General features: G+C 38.2%; 2 protein-coding genes across 2 annotated transcripts in view; both read right to left on the bottom strand.

The window, feature by feature from the left end:
* Positions 1 to 1747: 1747 nt before the first annotated feature.
* On the bottom strand, positions 1748 to 11022 carry LOC106912752 (sialoadhesin-like). Its single transcript, XM_088015997.1, has 14 exons — positions 10844 to 11022; positions 10594 to 10629; positions 10085 to 10384; positions 9078 to 9353; positions 8503 to 8745; positions 8284 to 8391; positions 8051 to 8119; positions 7812 to 7862; positions 7618 to 7716; positions 4322 to 4564; positions 3605 to 3697; positions 3116 to 3178; positions 2955 to 3014; positions 1748 to 2664 (listed from the first exon to the last, which is right to left on the bottom strand). The coding sequence occupies exons 1-14, from the start codon at positions 10890 to 10892 to the stop codon at positions 2588 to 2590; spliced, it is 1767 nt and encodes a 588-aa protein (XP_087872123.1). The 5' UTR covers positions 10893 to 11022; the 3' UTR covers positions 1748 to 2587.
* A 3593-nt stretch (positions 11023 to 14615) lies between these two features.
* LOC106909884 (uncharacterized) overlaps positions 14616 to 22304 on the bottom strand; it is a 30565-nt gene continuing 22876 nt past the window's right edge. Inside the window, exons 18-26 of the mRNA XM_088015996.1 lie at positions 21930 to 22232; positions 21290 to 21565; positions 20229 to 20531; positions 19573 to 19836; positions 16442 to 16693; positions 16247 to 16360; positions 15251 to 15313; positions 15088 to 15147; positions 14616 to 14683 (exon numbers count right to left, since the gene is read on the bottom strand). Of these exons, the coding sequence (XP_087872122.1) occupies positions 14616 to 14683; positions 15088 to 15147; positions 15251 to 15313; positions 16247 to 16360; positions 16442 to 16693; positions 19573 to 19836; positions 20229 to 20531; positions 21290 to 21565; positions 21930 to 22232 (1703 nt within the window). The remainder of the gene's footprint in view (positions 14684 to 15087; positions 15148 to 15250; positions 15314 to 16246; positions 16361 to 16441; positions 16694 to 19572; positions 19837 to 20228; positions 20532 to 21289; positions 21566 to 21929; positions 22233 to 22304) is intronic.

The raw sequence follows: 22304 nt of genomic DNA, 5'->3' as shown, positions 1-22304 counted from the left end.
CTCAATGTGCACTATTTACAGCTGTCCTGTTTCCGTTTCACACTCTGAGCCACTGCTGTGGTTTTTCAGCATACTATGACACTTGTTCCTCCAGCGCTTCATGTCCAATAGTTACAAATAAAACGTAGCCATGGTGACACATTGGTGGAAAAACAAATAATTCAATGTAACACTTAAAATATATTTAGTGACTAATTTGTTGTTCAAGAGCAATACATAAACTTGATTGTTTTGCATGAACTCAACATTGAATTCATGTTGTGCGTTCATGTTATATCATGTAGCATACCTCATTATGATGAGATATGCTAGATGATATGTGTTCATGTGTATTTAAGCTCTGACTCCTACTCAACAGGTTATAACTGATTTAAAATCTAAATCTAATGTTTTTCTATTAGAGAAGGAACTTAAATATTCTTTATGTCTGTGTTCTCTCCAGTCTCTGCAATGTGAGCTACTAACTAATGACAGAGTAGAAACAACATTTAGCTTGAATGTTGTTCATGTTTAAATGTTAAGTTCTAAATTAGGAGATTGTCTGTTAAAACATGTACAGAGTAAAATGGTGTCAGCGTAGAGCAGGGTGTTTAGAGGAAGTGCTCCAGTTAAATACAGCTCTTTTTATTCTTTCTTTTTTTTAACCTTGCGACATATGTGTTATCTTTACTCAGAGTCGATCATTTTTCAGCTTTAGTTTGACTTGATTGAACGTAGTGTATTAAAAGAATAAACAAAGCTATGTACAAACAAAAATAAATTTAAAACAAAAACAATCAAAACACTATAACTCATTGAACGTTTTAGCAGCACAATACACTGAAGATCTGCTGGTGTCATAGCAACCTTCCAGGCCTCTCAGGTCTTCTGGTTCTGCTCTGCTTCCCCAGAACATGGAGAAGCAGCATTCAACTTCCATGACCACAAATCTGGAACAAACTTCCAGAAAACTGCAAAACAGCTGGAACACTGAGTTCCTTTAAATCTAGACCATCCATAAGATACAACTAGTGTACTTCAAGTTACATCGAATATTGTAAAAACAATTCTGTTTTTGACATCACTACTTTGTCTTCATAACTGGTGGAAATCGACATTGCAAAGATTCCAGCACACCAGCATTAGGCGCGCTCTAAGCTATATGCTTTATGCTCTAAGCTTTATGCTTCCTGCTTCTGCAAGAGGGCTTATCAACAGAAGACGGACTTCTCTTTGCTTTGACACCTCTGTGTGCTAATTCTGCAAATTAAGTACCTTCTTGTTTCTAAGAAATGGACATAAACTAAGCTCTTGGTGTGAACATGAAGTGTCAGATCTCGCTTCTTTTTTTCATGTCAGGGAGCGTCTCTCACATCGGTTCCAGTAAGATAAATTAATAAATGCAAGCTTGTTCTTGCTTACATAACAGTAGTTGTTGAGTTTATAGTAAATTATTGCACCTCCTCCACTGTTACTGTTGACTTGTGGTTCAACAGAATCATCTTAAAAAGCAAACTAATGAAACAGGCATGAACAAAAATCACGTTGTTTAAAAAAAACAAAATGGTGGCTCAATATACAAACCGATTTGACCAAAGGGACGAGTTTAAACAAGGTGTGTCCTCTAGTTAGCATCCCAGGTGAGTCCAAGAGATATTTAAGATGAAGAGGTAATTAAATACCAAACTAAAACAAAACTAAAGTCCCAAATATCGTGACACTTTATGCTTTCTTCCCTCTTCCTGAAAACAGACACAGTTGATACACGTGAATTATTCACACATTTATTTTGGATATAGCATATATAATTTGTCAAAACAATATAGGCATGGTGGAAATTAACATTATTGATAACAGATATAATAATAGAAAAGATTTTTTTTTTTATTTCATTGATGCCATTATGGCTGAAACAATCACATTTTTATTTACGACATAATTTCTGTACAGTTCATCCTGGTCCACTATCAAATCAAATCACACGTGAAAACTGAGAAAGAACAACTGAGTTGTTCAAACTCTGACAGCCAGATGGGAGCAAATTGTTTCCAAGATGATTTATGGTATTTATAGTTTATTCACTATATCTGGGCAGCAGAAGCAGAAACATATAAAATAAGTTCAGTATAAACATCTATGAACACATGACAGAAAGATGGTCAGATAGAAAGATAGAGACCAGTCACTGGGCCCCTAGTGATATTTGAGCTCTATAATTTCTTCATAAAACATGAAAATATAAGGCAAGTGTTTCATCTCCCATCATCTCCAGAACTTAAGTGGTTAAGTTCAGAAGATTTTTTTTTTTTCAAAACTGCAATGAAAACATGTCACTGAATCAGGGGTCAGTTTGTTCAGGGTGAAGATAATTTAATACACATCTGTGACCCAAAAGATAATGGAGAGATTTGTCACCGAGTATCGTGGAAGTTAAAAAGAACAATAAATGTTTTACATCTACAAATGGGAAATTTTGGGCAATTACAAAATCTATGGAACATGATAAAAAGGTAGTTGATCAGATTGTTGCAAAATTTAAAATGCTTCTAATTTCAGTAGGTAGGATTATAGTTTTGGTATCTTTTATTTTTGTTATAAAAGCTGAGGTCTACATGGCGGTATCATCATAAAGTTTTCTTCCTACTTCAGAATAAACGACGTCGGCTGCTGCAGGACTCAGCTCCTCTGTGAAGGAAGAAGAGAAAATTTATGAAAACCAAACATGGTGCAAATGTGATTTTAAGCCCAATCTTGTTAGAGATGCTGTCTCTATCAGTACCAGTGAACATGTTAATTCAATGTTTGACCAGTTTACAGAAAAAGTGCATGTTTGATTCCAGTTTTATTGCTTTTTTTTTAATTTAGTACAGGATCTGTGAAAATGTGCTGTGGGAAAAAGTAAAACTGTATCTAAACTTTAATATTGTTCAGAAACATCTGACCTGAGGAGAGATTTCAGTACAAACACACTGTACCTGGAGAGGTTCTGTTAACCTCAGAGTAAACAGCGCCCCCTTCTGGTTCAGGATGCCTTCCTGATGAGATTGTGACATAAAAAAAAAACAAACTCATATTTATAAGTGAAGCTCTGAGCAGATTTCTTAAACTGTGTAATGCATGTAGTAGAGGAACTCACTTCTGTGTCCAGAGCTTTTAAATTCAATCAGAGAGTAGGTGACATTTTGGACATCATCTGCATCTGAAACATTGAGGTTTTAATTTCATTTACTAGGAAACAAAGTCAGAAATCAGCATCATATTTAATATATAGCAGGTAAATGTCTGCAGAGGGTCTCACTGAATCATACAAGTTATGACTTCCTACAGTTAAAAACATAAAAAAAAATAATTTAATCTCTTTTCAAGGTGAACATCATAAAGTAAGACAAGGAAACAGCAAATTAGTTAAATCTTATTTTATAACTGAAGTTAAAATAATTTTAGAACATCTGAGACCCTGAAGCTACTCAGTTATTTATTTATTCCTCTGATTTACATTTCAGATAATTATTTATTTCAACTGATGCAACTTGAGAAATCTCATTAACTTAAAGAAGTTCCCATTATAATAATAATATTGTAATAATCCTAATGGATGGTGATGATAATCAGTGTGAGTTCTGACCGCGGTCAGCAGAGCTGAGCTCATCAGCTCCAGTCTGGTTGTAGTTTGTGTTTGAGTCCTGAGCTCTTCTCTCTGATTGGACCAACCTGAAATGAATACAGTAAATTTATTACTGTACTATTACTGTACAGAACCGACTGATTCTGTTTGAGATGAGAACAAGATGAAGATGAACCGACCTGAAACAGCAACGACCTGAAAAAAAAACACATTCATGGTCATATAATTATAAATGTATGTTGGAAATGTTTCACTGCAGCTTCATGACAGAAATATCAACACTAGATAAATGAAATAATTCAAGAAGAAGAAGCAGAAGAAGGTCTCACCCTTTGACTCTTTGAAGCAACACAGCAGGATAATAATCAGACTCACTGATCCAACGAGCAACAGAACAGGAAGTGATGCAGCTGTTGAAAGACAAATACTGATGTTGATGATATTGTTATGATAATACATTAAATATTTGACAGGTTGTATTAGTGTAGAAGTTGTCAAAGCTACAGACAGAGTAAGATTTTCATGAGTTTTGTCATTTCTCCCATGTTCTCCCTCTGCAAACATGAGTTTCATCCTGGTACTGCGGCTTCTCCCCAACATCCAATCAGATTAATGGCAGCTTGACTTGTCATACTCAGATTTGAGTGTGTGTGAATTACTCAGGATGAATTAGGTGGGTATAAAACAGGGATGAATAGATGTTTAAACTCTGTTCACCTTTAACTCCCATCCAGCTCTGAGGTGAAACTTCTCCTGAATGTTCACACTTGTAGAAACCTTCATCTGACTGAGACACTGCAGAGATCTTCAGCTCTCCTCTGCTGTCATTTTGGATCAGTTTGTCATGATGATAGAAAATCACATCAGAAAGTTTGTTTTCTCCTCTCCGTCTGCAGCTCAGAGTAACAGAAGCTCCTTCAGTCACAGGATGGACGGGGCTCACCAGGAGAAGATCTTCATCTGGAAACCAGACAGAGAAAATGAAGCTTCAGTCAGAAATCAGCTGCTGGAGACAATTAGAGAAAAAAACCTAACATGTGATTTTTATCATTGATGCTTTAAAGTTTATCTTGAGCACCTTTTATATTGAAAATTTAACATTTGCCAAATAATTTTTTGCTTTTCACTGTTATTAGTGAACTATGGAGCAACTATGTGCATCAACATTTCTAACAGCAGCTGAATAACAATGATGACTTTAATTATATGTTACAAGAACAAAACTGAATGAAAAATACTCATTTTGGATCATAAACTAGGCCTTCCTGACATTGATTGAGGAATGACAGTTTTTAAAATTTACATAAAATCTGTAAAATCACTGAAAAAAATACCTGGTCTATTGCATTCAGGCTTTAATTTCTGGTAAGCTGTAAAATTGGGAATTGTAAAATCCTGCTGTGTGTTTCTGTCCATCAATGATGAAGGAGTTCTCTACAGTCCCACTGATGCTACCAGGCAGTGGATCATATCTGTAGTTGTTCTTTGATAAATCAGGAACAGCTTTATACCAGTAGAACCTCCATCCTGCAGATGAAGGTTTAACCTCACAGCTCAGAGTCACTGAGGCTCCAGGATTCAGCCATGATGGAGACACAGTGAGGACTGACCTTGGGGCAACTGTTGGAAAGCGATTGAAAACAACAACATTATGAAATATTATGGGTCAATGCACTGATAAGATACGTACACACAGTAAAGAATTGACTGTAAACCCTTTCACGGGTGATACAGCTGATCAGAACTGAAAAAAGAAATAAAGAAAGAATAAAAATACCTTTCAATATGTCTTCAGTGTTTCCACAGCAGATAACTAAAACAATTTTATAAAAATAGACTTATTAGAGAAGAGCAAGTGTATGTTCTTTTCTGAATTATGTTTATAGTGCAAAGTTTGAAGCTTAACAACCGATCAGTATATAAACTTGATTCTTGCTCAGTTCATATTTTCAGTCAAACCTCTTACGTTCTAGTTTTCTCATTTCAAACATTTTTCTTCAGCAGCACCATAAATAGAAACTGATGTACTTACTGAATAAATGCAGCACACAGAGCAAAGTGTCGGCCATCTTCACATCCAGTATTGCTGATGTGTTGCTTTGCTTCAGGGAAACATTTCTACTTTGTAACAGTAGAAAGTTATGTCGGGTCAGACTGAACGCAGCGACTGAGACACTGAGCATCAAACTGAACAAGAGGCAGTCTGATCACTGTTTCAAGTTTTTCTGCTTCCTTTTCGCACCATTAATCATCCCGCTGATTTTTCACAGTTTACTTTTAAACTCACTCCTTCAGCACCTCATGCTCAAGAGCGACAAATGTATATTCGGAAATGATTCACTGAATTATTTGAAGCAATGAATCTGTAGACATACTCCTTGTTTTAAGATGAGAAAGTGATGGACAGAAGAAAATACCCTCCGTCATCCTGTTTTGTCTTCAGGACAGGTGGAAATGGACACCGCAAAGACGTCAGTCGTCAGTAGAGATTGTGCAGAATGGTTCATGACTCCATGCTTTCACATCTTCTTGTCTGTCAGCTGTAAATAAAGATGATTCTCAATTCTAACAAGTAGAAAGAAAGTAAGGCTCTGGTGTTAACATAAAGTTTCATATCACTTTACTTCACGCCAGTCCACAGCAGCATGTGGCTCAAGTCAAAAAAATAAATGCACGCTTACAGTATCCTTGGATAGACAGTTGAGTTTATAAAAAAGAAGCTACATCATTCTCTTTGACAAACATGTTGGTGTCAAACGCCACTGCAGTTTGTTTTACACCTTTTTTTTAAATGGATATACAAATAAACTGCACTAAAATACAGTTTGCCATAAAATAAACTACAATCTCTTTGAAATTACAAATTACTCTGACTTTATTCTTTAGATGACTCTCTGTAGGTTATGCAGCCAAAAGCTCCTCGTTGTGACAGTTGTTACTATTTGGAAGTTTCATAACACTTTTTTCTTTTTTTTTTTATATAGATGGTGTTGGTGTCATGGTGCGTTAGACGGTTGACGCTGGAAACCGAACGCAGAGACGAAGGCGACGAATGAATTTGGAGATTTACTGAAAGATAATGAAGAAAAAATTGCAAAATCAAATGGAGCCAAGGCAAAAACACAAAAAACAAAAATCAACAGGATGCAAACCAGCGAGGGGGGCACGAGGAGAACACGGGGTGGAACGCGGAAATGACGCGACTGGACGACAGGATCCGGCCAGTAGTGACTGAGAATGAGGTGCTTAAATACTGGGGAACGCTGAACAAAAGGCCTGGTCTGATGAGCAAACAGATTGGAGCTGTGAGTGGAGGGAGCAGGAGGCAGACGGAGGAGAGGGAGAGAGAAAGTGGCATGGGGGCGAGAGAGAGAGTACACAGTGGAACAGGAAATGAATCTAACACAGCAGAATAACTAGACTAAAGAAACATAAACAACAAATCACTAGAAACAAGAAATAAACATAACTAGAAACATTAAGAAGAACTGAACTCATGGAAAACAGGAACAAGACAGATCTGACCAAAATAAGAACACAAAATAATAATGAAACTGGAATCAAATCGGCAAGGTGTTATGTCATGTTTATGACAGTGTTATGACAGTCTTATTCACCCCCCCTTCAAATAAAGTGTTACCGAGTTTCTCATATTTCTACATTTTCCACCTAAAAAAATCTTAAATAAAACAAAATAAAAGAAATTTCTACACTGTATAAAAACATGTTAGAAATCAGGAGCAAATATTTTTTGTTAAATTTACAAAAAATAAAATTGACGTCCAACTGGATCACAATTGAGATTCTCTTTAGACTTTAGATCACTGCACTCATTGCAATCTTTGCTTGTTTGCATGTGACCAGTTTTACAGTCGCAGAGTCAGCGAAAACATGTTTATAAATGAAAATAAAAGAAGAAAACTTTGATGATCAATAATAATAATAATAATAATAATAATCATAATAATCTAATTAGCTGCTGCTTCTGACTGTGATGTCACTATTACCAGATCACGATGGCATAAACACAGTCCTTGTGGTCTTGGCATCCATGTTGCTTTCTGAAGCCACATCATCATATTCGGGAATCTCGTCCAGATCTTCATGTTGTTCTTTTTTACATGATCATGAGAAAAGCATGTTATTAAATATTAGTACCTTAGATAGATACGTATCTATACTTCATCGTGTAAAGGTCATACTTTACCATTCCCAGATGTTCCAGGTCCACTTTTTGTTTCATAAACAGAAAGGTCTCCTACAGTTTGGTAAAAAATCATAGTTATTTTATTTTTCACCAGATGTCAGACACTGATGTGAACTCTGATTTCTTTCTGTAACAAATTTTTATCCAGTCTCTGACGACTGGAAGTGAAGAATGTACATTTTTCCTGATAACATGATCAAAAATGTGAAAAGGTTTGGTGGCGAATGTGCAGAACAAACCATGAAGAAGAGAGGAGTACACTGGCTGCTGATCCCTTTCCTGGCTTACTGGCTGCTCTGTCCTACAACCTTTTTTTTTATTATTACAAAAAAATAAATAAATAAATGAAAAGATGCACATGATTTTCACACCGTTTTGAATGCAGTCATGCTGTACCGCTGTCCAATAGTTTTAGACATTTCTTATATAAGAAATGTCTAAAACATTGTCAGACCTGAGAAGGAGGTCTCACCTTCTGACTTTCTGAAGCGCCACAACAGAAACAAAAGAATAATAAATCCGACTCCAACAAAGACCGACCGCACGAGAAAGGCAGAGCTTTCAGGTCGAGGCGTAGCTACTGTAAGAGGTCAGGAAAATTCTCATCAGCTACAAATGTGAAGGTTATTTTCTGCTTTCAAATGATATTTTACTGTTATTCAAATCAACAGAATACTTTTACTAATCTCACCTTTAACTGCCATCCAGCTCTGAGGTGAAACTTCTCCTGAATGTTCACACTTGTAGAAACCTTCATCTGACTGAGACACTGCAGAGATCTTCAGCTCTCCTCTGCTGTCATTTTGGATCAGTTTGTCATGATGATAGAAAATCACATCAGAAAGTTTGTTTTCTCCTCTCAGTCTGCAGCTCAGAGTAACAGAAGCTCCTTCAGTCACAGGATGGACGGGGCTCACCAGGAGAAGATCTTTAGCTGTAAACCAGTCAGAGAAAAAGTTTCTGTCAGAAATCATCACTAACAAGGTCAGAGTCATCATCATCATTGTCAGTCATTCTAAATCTGCACCTTATTCTGCAAAAGAAACATTTGCCAAATAAATTTCACAAAAGTGACATACATTGCTCTGTGGAAGCAAAATGTCTTTTAAAATTAATTATTTGGATAACATTAGATGGAATGGAAACCACAGACGAGCTAGTTTATGCCAAGTTAGACATTTCATCGCCAACAAACCACTCTACAAAATTTAAAATGAAAAAAAAAATAAATAAATAAAAAATACTTCATAAATTGTTGTAACATACTTTTCCCAGTGATGTTGACTGCGTTGCTGAACTCGCCTGACCCAGACTCACACCAGCACACTGCTCTATAGGAAGAGTAGACAGTAAAGGTACACGATGACCCGGTCATTGTCCGCCAGGTGGAGCAGTCTGATAGTTTGGAGCCGTCGTTCATTTGCACAAACTCCTTCACTATCCATTGAGGAGAGTCTCCTTTGCAGTGTATTGAGACGGACTCAGAGGTGAAGTGTTGCTCTCTGTCAGGACTCACTGAGAGAGACGCTGCTGGATGAGGATCTGAAGAACAACATGGAGGAAATAATCAACACAGGCAGAATGAAAAAAGCCCGCACTCTTTTCTACATAACGCCATTTAAAAAAAAACTGCTTTACACATTAAAAACAAATCAACTCACACCCAAACGAACCCCTAAAATACATCCACTACAATATTATGGATATGGCAACAGACATGTCTCACACCTATCAAACTAGAAGCTGAGCTGAAAAGACATGATCAATATCTTTACTGTTTGAGACAAAACATTGAAAAATGTAATTAAAATACTAAAATAAACAACAACTATAGGTTAATGAACAAAAACAAAGCTAAGAAAGAAAATAAAAAGTGAAAATTAAAAAAAAAACGCTAACATGAAACAGTTTCGCCTCAACTAAAACAAAAACTAAAAGTAATCATAGCTATTAAGCAACTTGTGTTCAACAAGCTGCACCTGAATGCACCATCCTCTGCAGCCTTTGAATGTGTGACCACCTCCTTTACTTGAACAACCTGCCACTTGTCATATTGTCTGAAGCCGTTTTCTGTCTCGGTGCTCCATTTAGTAACGTGTATTACTGTTTTAAAATTATGTGTAGGCAACATCCTCCTGTAGCCCACCACAGAAGTTAGTTACAAACACATCCAAACTTATACAATTGGTGAGAAGGCAGAACAACTAGTCCCTGATTTTTGCAATTCTCTCAACCCAGGTTTTAATAGAACAGAAAAAGAAAACAGAACTGACCTGCAGACCAGACAAACTTTGGTTCACTGTAATCTGTGAAATCCTCTGGGTTTCCTCTTCCAGCTCTACATGCAAATCCTGCTGTGTGTTTCTGTCCATCAATCCTAAACGAGTTCTCTACAGACCCACTGATGCTCTCAGGCAGCAGCTCATATCTGTAGTTGATCTTTGATAAATCAGGAACAACTTTATACCAGTAGAACCTCCATCCTGCAGATGAAGGTTTAACCTCACAGCTCAGAGTCACTGAGGCTCCAGGATTCAGCCATGATGGAGACACAGTCAGGACTGACTTTAGTTCTGTTTTTAGAAAACAGTTAAAACTTGTTAGTTTAAAAAGCTGGTTATGAAAGAAATAAGACTTGAAATGATTAACACAATTTTTCAGTGCTGTAATGTCCTGTTCTTATCACTTGGTATAGAAACTATGGAAAGCAGGAGAAATCTTAAGATATAAGTGATGGTAATCTCATGAGTCAATAATTGAAGAGAGATGACTGTCCAGTTACCTTGAGTGATTCCACAGCAGATGAAGCAACTGATGACTAAAAAAAGATAAGATGGTAGACATACCAAAAAGTATGAATGTTAACCAAACTCTCATTTAAAAGAAAAAAAGGGGAAAAACAACTCTAAAAATTGAATATCAGTTCAACTTATATACTTTGTGAGACTTATACTACCACGGACTTTCTCTTCTTCAGTTTCAAACATTTTCCTTCCTCCACTGAATTCAAACAGAGAAAGGGATATATTTACCCAGTAAAAACAGCACATAGAGCAAAGTGTGGCCCATCTTCGCATCCATCAGTCATGAGTCGCTCTGCTTTAGAGAAATATTTCTGCCTTCTAACACGAGACAGGCTGAATCTGCAGCAACCGAAGAGGCAGAATGATTATGGTGAGATCAAAAGTTGCGTGCTCAAACTCTTAGTCATTCTGCATCTGTCTGATTAGCACACAGCCAACACCTCTGCTGATGTTCTTTTCTGCAGACCACTCATTTCCTGTTTCAGAACATCCTGTCCAACAACCACATTGTCACTCGACAAACATATTGGTTAAAGTTCAACCATGCACAGCCACAACTATGTTCAGGTAGTAGGGGACGTTTAAGCTTCGGGTTGCATATATTTGCAGTTTATTTTGTTTTGCGTTTTATGATGAGCCTGTCTCACAGCCTCATTTTGTAAGAACTGGTTTAATAGACATTGAACTTGCCCCGATTTAAATTATTTTCTTTTAGTCTAGAGGGTGTCTTTCAAACAAAGCTTTGGTAATGGCCTGAGTCATATCTCAAAGTAAACCTGATGACAGGTTCTCATAAATCTAGGACGGTGCACTGGTCCCTCTCTACCTCTACAATCTTTATTAGACACTAAATTCTGCATTTCAATTCTAAACAGAATTTAATCTGGATTTATGTTATTTAATTATCCCCCTGCTGCTGTATGCTTTCTGTGGACCCTGATCTTTGAACACTAAATGAAGGTAAACTCATACATTTTCAGAAATCACCCACTCGTGGTTTTAAAGGATCTCTACTGTCAGGTTATAAATAGGTCTCCGTGACAACCTCACAAAGAACAGTGTTCCCATAAACCAAAACAAGACGAATTTGATCCTTCCAGATGAACAACCCGAGACATCATGCATTGAAATCGAGAAAACCACCGGTGCTGCCAACCATCGATGCACTGAAAGCTTGTGGTGACTTTGTTGTCCACCATCAGGCAGGAAAACTATTCCTGCCTGATGGCAATAGACCAATAGACAAGACAAACTTTGGTTCAGTGGCAGGAATAGTTTTGTAAAGTGTTGGAACCTCCGTAAGCAAAGAACATCTTCTCCTAGTCTGGCGGATGAATCTTTGAACCTCTCCTGTTTGGAGGAATTCCACGCTCGCTGCTTGATGCTGGGAGATTTTTTATTTCATTACTGAGCTGTTAGATTCTTTCTTATCTTGGTTTTTATGCGTCAATTGATCAGAACTGTCTGCATTTCGAACCAGTCAATTGTCTGGTGCGTATCTTTGAGTTGGTGAGATTCCGGGACATTGTCCAGCCCATAGTCCAGCTCTTGTCCAGTGACGATGCCTTGGGAGTGAAAACCTTCTTCCCTCTGGCCTAGTTACAGTAGAGCTTCTCTGTCTCCTGCAGCTGATCGGAGCCCGCCTTGCCTGCTCCCTTATCTGAGGTCAAACTCAACCTATCTTAGTTATTGGACACTCATGCATTTCACAGATTCAAGTTTTTATTGCAGACGTGAAAATCACCAGAAACTCACATTTTCATTACAGATATAAAAAAATATTTTCACTAAACATTATTTGATTAGCAAGTCAGAGTCCAAGAAACAGCAAAGAAACAGCAAAGGATCATTTGATATAACTTAACCGTTACAGCAGGAGTTGCACACAATTGCAATGTTTTTACATTTTGGCCTTCAGGAATAATCACAATATCTAACAAACACTCCTGTCCATTTAACATCTAATAACAACACATCAACAAGCAAAAATAATAGATTGATTTTAAAATCTGCATTATGAAACATTCATCTTATCAATCTTTAGCCTTTTAGTGGTTATGAAAACCAAACGCTCGACATTTTTACACTCATGTTTGTGCAACAAAACCATCATCATTACTTGAGCTGCTTCTGCTTGTTGCTCTAGTCGGTAAATATTCTTCCCACATCAAAAGACACTTCAAGTATCAGAATGACGTTGTTCTTCAAAGTAGGGCTGAAACGATTCCTCGAATGATTCGAGTACCTCGATTACTAAAATTCCTCGAGGAAAATTTACCTGCCTCGAAGCTTCGTTAATTTATGTTTTATTAGTTAGCGCACCGTGTTCCGGCCGGGACTTCATTTGCGTTGCGCGGAGCTCTCACTTCCGCCTCTGAGTTGTTGACAAAAGCTAAGTCTCAGCGGCATAAAGTCCAATCTTCAAGATTGGCCCGTGGGGATTTTATTGATTGATGATAATGCCCGACTTTTTATCGTTTTTGGGGAACCAATAAGCATCCTTAAAATAACTGGGGGAATGCCTGGAGTACGGCAGCATTTCTCCTCCGGGGCTGCTGGTTGAAAGCGAACGGCGGGAAGAGCGCTGAGGTGAGCGGATAGACTGAACAGGGCGGGCGGCTGAGTAGCTGATGCTTACCGTGTAAATGTAGCTTTACCAACGAACCGCACAATAAATTTCATATCCCGGTCTGAAGAAACGGGTGGCGGAGCGCATGTACATGGCTGGTAGATGAGTTTCTGAGTGTGACCAGTGAAGGTGTCGTAAATATCCCGTATTGCTTCCCCCCGTGTTCGTCCCCCGGTCTAACGGTTCGTCAGTCCACTGGTCTATTTCCTCCCCTCCACCCCATCTTACGTTCGTTCATTCGCCCTCTCCTCCCACTCCAGGCGGCATTTCCCGTATTTTCAAACCCAAAGCGTGACAGGTTAGGTGGCAAGGTGAGTTTAATTAATCTATTAAACTCACTGAAGATGAATACATAAACTAAAAGCTGGATTGTAGACATTTTTATAAGCATATTTGTGAGCCTGCTTCTTTGTTATTAAATTCAATATAATTTCAGATTTTTCTATAACTTTTCTTCTGGTTAACTTAGAAAGTGAGCTATTATTGTTACAGGTTAGTTTTCTAAACTACAAAAAAGTAACTGTTAGGGATTCTCAAGTATGAAAAATTGGACTGATATTGATATCTGATAGTAACACCGGTATTATGCCAGATTTACCAATATTTCATTTTATATTTTTTTTATCCGATTACTCGATTATCGTAAGAATAATCGATAGATTACTCGATTACTAAAATATTCGTTTACAACAGCCCTACTTCAAAGTCATTGCTAAAGTCCCACTGTTGCTGCTCTTTTTATGTTACACAATTATACAATCTGGGATTTCCTTTATCATGTTTCTGAGTTAATCAGAGACATGTTGTGTGACCACAGTAACCCCTCACCCTTTCACTATGCAGTTATGTAAACGAACTAGGCATCACATCAGTCTATCAAGTGATGCTTTATTCAGATCCCTCGATTGAGCAGGGGGAGCCGCAGGGGTTGGCGGAGCATATGCTGCCCCTTAGAAGATGCCACCCTGGGCGGTTGCCCATCAGAAGCCCCCTGTTGACATATTTGTTTTTGTTGCCCTGTTTCACTTAAAACTATACAGTCAGAATGTAAACCTCAATATCTCCCTTAACATCCTTAATCTGTAAATCCGCTCCTTTTTACGTCAAGTTTAAGTTTTTGTAAAATTTTATGCATTTCATAGTCCAACGTGAATAAATGCACCTGTTTCTGATTTCATCTTGAAACCAGGCACATTTTACCTAATATGCCCATTTTGTTTCACGTTGGAATATTACATTGCTTTCTCGAACCAATCCTGAATTAAATATTTGAATATCCGGATCATAACTCACTTGAGCACATATGAAAATGTATATCTAAAGCTGTCTTTTTGGAACAAACCCCTCTAACATCGAGTCCAAAGAGCATCATCAGTATCCAGAGGTCGATTTCACTTCAGAATAAACGGCTGCGTCGGATGCTGCTAGACTGGACCTTCCTGTAAAGGCAGAGAGGACTCAGGTGAGACAGTTACATGGACTAGGACAAATGTGAAATAGATCTGAACCATGGAGATTACACTATATTTGAGCCAAATATTCAATTTAAAATGTCAAAGCAAATAACACTCGTCAACAAGTCTTTGGTTTGTGTCAAATGTTATGGATGTTTTGAGTCTATAAAGCCATGTAGGATTCTGATTGGTTAAAACTGATAAACATGGCTGTTTCCAAATAGAAACATATTAAAGCTCAAACTAGGACAAAGTAAATGAAGGATGTTGAATCTGAGTGAGTGAACCTGTAGTCTACACCCACAACTATTGAAATACTTGAACATGAATAACTTCTGACAATTTCTAACCAAATGATGTCCAATGGTTTCTGTGTCTGCTGACTGTACCTGCAGCTCCTACTCTCACATCAGAACTGACAAAACTGTCATCTGGTTCCAGATAGTGCCCTGACAAAAGGACAAAAAAAACAAAAACAAATTAAAGTCAGGCTTTTTGAAAATGAAACTTTCAGAACATATTATTTAATCTGACAACGTTGGAGGAACTCACTCATGTTTCCAGTGTTTTTAAAGTTAAGGAGCGAGTAGGAGATGCTTTGATCTTTCTTTGGATCTGTAACACATTAACACATCATTTCAGTCATCTTGATGTCATTCTTTTCTTGAATATCTCAGAATTTCAGCAGGTGAACTTTACCGTTTTCAGGTTCTTTAGTGGGTCTCACTAAGTCATAGAAGTAGGAAGTGCCTAATAAAATACAACACAAATGATTTCCTTTCACAATTGTACCATGACATATTCATTTTATTTGAGTTTGGCTCTTTAGAGAGCAGAAGTTATCAGTTGAAAACTAAACAAAAAAGTGTATGTGTGTGTGTGTATATATATATATATATATATATATATATATATATATATATATATATATATATATATATATATATACACACTTTTTTGTTTGCAAGTAAATAAATAATGCAAATAAAAAAAAGCCAAATCTTCATTTAGTTGCATCTCTTTCATTTCATAGCCATCACAAAAAGCAAAACACAATTTACTTAAAAAAAATACATCAGTAAATGTTTCAAAGTTGACATTAATAATTCTATAATATTGTAATGATACTTTCAAGTAATCACACTAAGGGGATATTCACACCTGATACATTTGGTCGGGTTTAAATGAACCAGTTTGTTTCCCTCTTCTGTCACGGTTCGATTCAGGTGCGAACAGACCGGCCTCAATCCGGACCCTCGATCATCAACCAGCTTTGTTTACAAATTATAGTCCGCTTGCTAAAAAGCCCAATTTGAAAGCAAAGCGCACCGAATGAAAAAAAAAATTAAATATAAAATAAAGTCTGCTTTTGGTCTGGATCAAAGGACTTTCCTGGTGTGAAGGCACGCTTAGATTACTTGTATTTATAGTAAAATGATAACATGTAAAACGTGTTAGTCTTCTGTTTATCTCCACCATGAGATTGCTGGTAAGTGAGAGTGACTTAACATTAACTATTGGTTCTTCATAAGAAAATGAAAGTCTGACCTTTGAGCCTTATGAAGCGAATCAGAAGCAGCAGGAGAAGAAGGAGGACGATTCCACAAAGCGGTCCCACGGCCCACATTACAGGAAATGAAGAGCTGCTCTTTTTTAAAACGGCTGCAAAACAAAAAAGTATTGAAAATATGTCTTGAAATAAAACAGTCGCCTCATTTATTAAATCACAGGCAGTGCTTTAACTCTGCTCACCTTTAACTCCCATCCAGCTCTGAGGTGAAACGTCTCCTGAATGTTCACACTTGTAGAAACCTTCATCTGACTGAGACACTGCAGAGATCTTCAGCTCTCCTCTGCTGTCATTTTGGATCAGTTTGTCATCATGATAGAAAATCACATTAGAAAGTTTGTTTTCTCCTCTCAGTCTGCAGCTCAGAGTAACAGAAGCTCCTTCAGTCACAGGATGGACGGGGCTCACCAGGAGAAGATCTTCATCTGGAAACCAGACAGAGAAAATGAAGCTTCAGTCAGAAATCAGCTGCTGGAGACAATTAGAGGAAGTTAAGAAGGGCAAGGTCAGATATCAATTAATATAAATAATTCAATAAAGTTGTTATATTTATTTATTTGTGTGTGTATTTATTTATAAGAATTGTTTTTGCCATCCCAAACAAAACTTTTTTCCTGTGGTTTTGTGAGGTGAGTCCAGCTCACTTTGGTGGTGAGAAGATATTTGATTATTTTTGAAAAGCCCATCAGATAATTTATAATTTTGTACTGCAAAACTCAACTTGCACAAAGAAAGCATTTATTGAATTATTCATATTAATTGATATCTGACATACTTTTTGTCGTGAGCTGATGATACAAGAACAAATGGTGATTGAAGTGCAGTTTGCATTTTATTTCAACTGATGGACAGTGGAGTAACTAAGAAACCAGTAATTATGTCATGTTGAAGAGCTCCTGTGTGCTGAGCTTTAGCTTCATTGCTCACCTGCTGCCTGGACTCTCTGAAGATCCTCATTAAATCCTCAAAACTCAGTTGCTGCCTCACCTCTCTGCTTTTGGGTCCGAACCTCAACAACCGCAAATCATAACACAATGTAAAGGGGCCAATTAACCGAAACTAACCAGCTTTTTTGATGGTGGGAGAAGCCAAAGCTCTTGGAGGGAACCCACATCTGCATAGGAATATTGTGGAAAGTCCATGCAGAAACAAAGTGTTGGAATTTTGAACCCTTGGTGAAAAGCACCAGGGCTGTGTTGTGTTTTGCAACCCCATCTTGTCATTTGGTTTGAACTGCTGTAAGGGGCAAAAGGCATCGGTTCATGCCGGGTCGGACCACACTACATGCGAAAACGCTGGTTATGACGGCCAATATCTGGATATAATCAAAATCCATGGTGATTTCAAAGTTTGGGAACAATTTGTGTTGTGATCTCTACAGCCTGAAACTAAATCTACATCCAAAAAGGCTAAATAAAAACGTTCAGACAACCTAATTTAAATTAATTCTGTACACCACAGAAGAAGAAAATATTTGTTGTCCAAGACGACAAACATTTGGCCCGTTGCACTGAATTTGTACAGCAGGTCCTGAGGAAGAGCAGCTCACCTGATGCAGTTAAGGCACTTTTTAAAGTAGGAAATTGAACTGAAACCTCAATAATACCAATAAGCAACTTGTTGGTAGAATAAAAATTAGATTATAGATAAAATGAAATATGATTAAGACATTTTGCACTTTTTCTTTTCAATTTTGTAGCGCTAGCAGAGATGATAGTTGTTGAACTGAATGAAAAACCACACAGGCTGTACCTTGCACAGTGATGTTGACTGCGTTGCTGAGCTCTCCTGATTCAGACTCGCACCAGAACACGGCTTTGTAGTGCTGTGGACTGCTGAAGGCACACAAGGACCCATTCATTGCCCCCGAGGCGGAGCACGAGTCGGTGAACGATGAGGAACCCGATTCTCTCAACTCCTTCACTCTCCACTCAGCAGAGTTTCCTCCACAGTTCAGAGTCACAGACTCAGAGGTGAAGTGTTGCTCTCTGTCAGGACTCACTGAGAGAGACGCTGCTGGACGGGAGGCTAAATAAAACAACATGAACAGAGGAATCAGTGTAAAAAGAAAGGGAATAAAGAAGTCCTTAATTCAGAAACAGACTTTCTGGCTTCAAATTAAAACCTTTTACGATGTCTAAGTAAAGAAAAAGAAAAAACATGTTAAATACATGTATGTCTGTTGTCTGTGGGACAGATTGACACTTTGATTTAGTTGCTCTTCACTTCTAACCTCATGAGTGTTTTTCTTAATCGTCAGCGTCTCAGGCCTGTTTATCTTATTGTCTGACCTAAAATCTTGATTGTGGATGAAAAAAATAAATCAGCACAAATCATCCTCTCCTCTTTTTATACCCTGTAAAATACTTTCCGTTCTTTTCCAACGATCGAGTCATATCTCTACGTTTTTACCTTTACCAACCTCTGTGCAGTAAAAACCACAAAAAGGGAGTCTTGGGGGAGGTCATGTTGGTAAATTACAAAAACACATTAATTGTAAGAAGGGAAACGCACTGACCTGGAGAGCAGACAAACTTTGGTTCACTGTATCGAGAGAGAAACTCTGGGTTTCCATATCCCACCCTACATGCATATCCTGCTGTGTGATTCTGCCCATGAATGACCAGGGAGTCCTGCTTCGTCCCATTGACGTTATCGGGCAGCAGCTCATATCTGTAGTCATTTCTTGACAGATCGGGAACAGCTTCATACCAGTAGAACATCCATCCTTCAGACGGAGGATCGACCTCACAGCTCAGGTTTACTGAGGCTCCGGGAATCAGCCATGATGGAGACACAGTCAGGTGAAGCAACGGTGCGACTGGACAGAAACAGTTTAGATTTGTTTTCTTTTTTCGATGTGAAATTTGAGTAAAAGTGTGATGGTGATCATACATCCAAGCCGTCAACAACTTTAAATAAAAGAGAGGCTAAAAATGACAAGGCTCGGCTTTCTTTGTTTATTTCTTTGTTGGAACAAAGCAACGACTTCAACATAAAGCGACTCATAGCTGAAAATGTCTGAACCGACACTGACAACATGGTACAGAAAAAAAAAAAAAAAAAAAAGTGAAAGTCAGATGATAACCATAGATCAGGTGTGGCCAAGTCCAGTCCTCGAGAGCCACCATCCTGCAACTTTCAGATGCATCCCTGCTTCAACACACCTGAATCAAATGAATGGCTCGTTATCAGGCCTTTGTAGAGCTGATCCCGGTCTGTTGGAGTAAGGATACTTCTAAAACTTGCAGGATGGTGGCTCTCGAGGACTGGACTTGGCCACCCCTGCCATAGATTAACCTACGGTGTATGGAGATGTTGACTGCGTTGCTGAACTCTCCGGATCCAGACTCGCACCAGTACACTGCTTTATGCAACCAGCGGCTGCTGAAGGTGCACAGGGATCCGGTCATTGTCCCCCAGACGGAGCAGTTCGAGTAGGACGACTCTGCGATCCTCCTCACTCTCCAGTCAGCAGAGCTTCCCGTGCAGTGCAGATGGACTTCGTCGAAAGTGAAAAGTTTCTCTCTGACGGGACTCATTGTGAGAGACGCTGCTGGGTGAGCATCTGAAGTACAAGAGACGAAATAAACCAAGAGAAAATCAAAATGAAAATCAGACATGCTCTGTGTTCCATTATATTCTGAAGGATTTCTAATTCTGTAGACAACTTTACGAATTTTAACAGGTGCAGCGATGTGTTTTCAATCCAGAGAAGCTAATAAATGAAGCTAACTGATTCGTTTAAATCCATCTTTACACAAGTAATTCTACGAGCTTCTCTGTTTCTGCTCTGTCCAATTAATCTTTGTCTTTATGAATTATGCTTTGTTTTTGTACTTTAGCATAAATTAAACAGTTCAAGTAACATGACTATGTGTTTTACGGACAGAAATGATTGCAGGCCTTAATTCAACAAAGGGAATTGTAAATGTGTTTATCAAACAGAAACATACTGACCAGCTGACCAGACAAACTGTGGTTCACTGTAATTAGTGGAATACTCTACGTTTTCCCATCCAGCTATACACGCGTATCCTGCTGTGTGTTTCTGTTTGTGAATGACGAAGGAGTTCTCTACTGTCCCGTCGACGCTGGCAGGCAGCAAATTGTATCTGAATTTAATCTGCGACAGATCAGGAACAGCTTTATACCAGTAGAACCTCCTTCCCGCCGACTGAGGCTCCACCTCGCAGCGCAGCGTCACCACGGCGCCGGGACTCAGCCACAACGGAGACACGGTCAGCCGGGGCGTTTGTACAACTGGACAGGAGAGGTAGTTTAGGTTTTGTTTCCCCCCACATGTGGAAAGAGATGGGACATCCGCTGTTAAGATACTTACTAGTATTTAAAAGACAACAACATATCAAGTCAACTCAAAGAACTTTTAAAAAGAAAAGACTCCTTTCTCACTGCAAAAACACAAAATCTTAAAGTATTTTTGGTTTAGTTTATAGTGCAAATATCTTAGTGCAATTGAAGTAAGACAAACTAACTTAAAAGTAACTTTTCAGCAAAATACAGGTGATCATATTAGGTAATTAATATTGATGGAAAAGTGTTTGTTCCATTGGCAGATGAATTAACTTATAACATGTGAAAGATGTCTTGTTAGAAGTGAAATAATCTGCCAATGGAACAAGTACTTTTTCATCAGTACCTCAAACTGATATGTATCTTAGTTCAAAAAGTTGACCCGACTGACCAAAACCAATGTGATTTTTGGATTCAGCACATCAAAATCCATACAGTTTTTGGCTGTTGACCAGCGTTACCAATACTGTGGATCTAACCCCACCTCTAAAACGTGCCTCAGAATAATTCTCCTGGCTTGTTTGACACGTTTCGAAGCGTCGACACAAAAGGAGACACTTCTTTCATCAAAATTTTCCACTGTCAACCCTCCACATCTGACAAACTTGAAAAATGTCACTTGGAACAAAACTGAACATATAATTAGAATGGAAAACAATGGCATAAACATTGAAAATCAGAAGAAAGAGAAATGCAAATAAACCTACGGTGCACAGTGATGTTGACTGCATTGCTGAACTCTCCTGATTCAGACTCACACCAGTACAGAGCTACATTGTACTGGAGACTGCTGAAGCTACACGAGGATCCAGTCATTGTTCCCCAGCTGGAGCAGTCCGATACGTCCGAGTGGTTGTATGATTGTCTAATCCGCCTCACTCTCCAGTCAGTAGAGCTTCCTGTACATTTCAGCTGGATGTCATCAACGATATAAAGTTTCTCTCTGTCGGGACTCACTGTGAGAGACGCTGCTGGATGAGAATCTGAATAAAAGGAAAGCAGAGACCAAAAGAAATCAAGAGAAAGTTCAATGAAAATGATTCACATTCTAGTATTTAAACCGTTTTTGAAATCCTGAGAATTTTAACAAATGTAGCTAATTATTAGCTTGATGAATGTAAAATCTAAAAGTGGACTGTCTTCACCATGTCGGATCACTCTTTTGTTTTAATCAATTCTACTTTGACTTTGTTAGTCGTCATGTTTCTGTGTTTCCTTTCTCTAGCTCAGACATAAAATTACACATTTTCACCCAAAACGAGTATTTGTTTAATTGAAAGAAATTATCCCAGACATTAAGTTAACAAAAGCAGTGACAATCAGTTCATAAAATGGAATCACACTGACCTGCAGACCAGACAAACCTTGGCTCACTGTACTCGGTGAAAAGCTCTGGGTTTCCTTTCCCACCTCTGCATGAAAACCCTGCTGTGTGTTTCTGTCCATAGACGATGTAGACATTTTCTACGGTCCCTCCGGTAATGTCAGGCAGTGGATCATATCTGTAGTTGTCCTTTGATAAATCAGGAACAGCTTTGTACCAGTAGAACCTCCATCCTGCAGATGAAGGTTTAACCTCACAGCTCAGAGTCACTGAGGCTCCAGGACTCAGCCATGATGGAGACACAAACAGTGTCGGCTGTGGTGGATCTGAACAGAGAAATAGTTCATGTGTCATGTGAAAACATGTGACATCGTCTGTTAGATCTGAGTAACATTGCT

The sequence above is a fragment of the Poecilia mexicana genome, unplaced genomic scaffold (genome assembly GCF_051168715.1).
Source record: "Poecilia mexicana isolate PSO_F unplaced genomic scaffold, ASM5116871v1 scaffold_18, whole genome shotgun sequence".
Lineage (NCBI taxonomy): Eukaryota > Metazoa > Chordata > Actinopteri > Cyprinodontiformes > Poeciliidae > Poecilia > Poecilia mexicana.
This window is presented reverse-complemented; position numbering and strand designations above follow the sequence as displayed.

Coding starts and splice junctions, on each gene's coding strand:
- LOC106912752 (XM_088015997.1), bottom strand. CDS start 10,892: ATGGATGCGAAGATGGGCCACACTTTGCTCTATGTGCTGTTTTTACTG. Junction 9,354..10,084: donor AAAGTTTGTCTGGTCTGCAG/GTCAGTTCTGTT, acceptor GTTGTTCTTCAG/ATCCTCATCCAGCAGCGTCT. Junction 7,863..8,050: donor GTACTCCTCTCTTCTTCATG/GTTTGTTCTGCA, acceptor ACCAAACTGTAG/GAGACCTTTCTGTTTATGAA.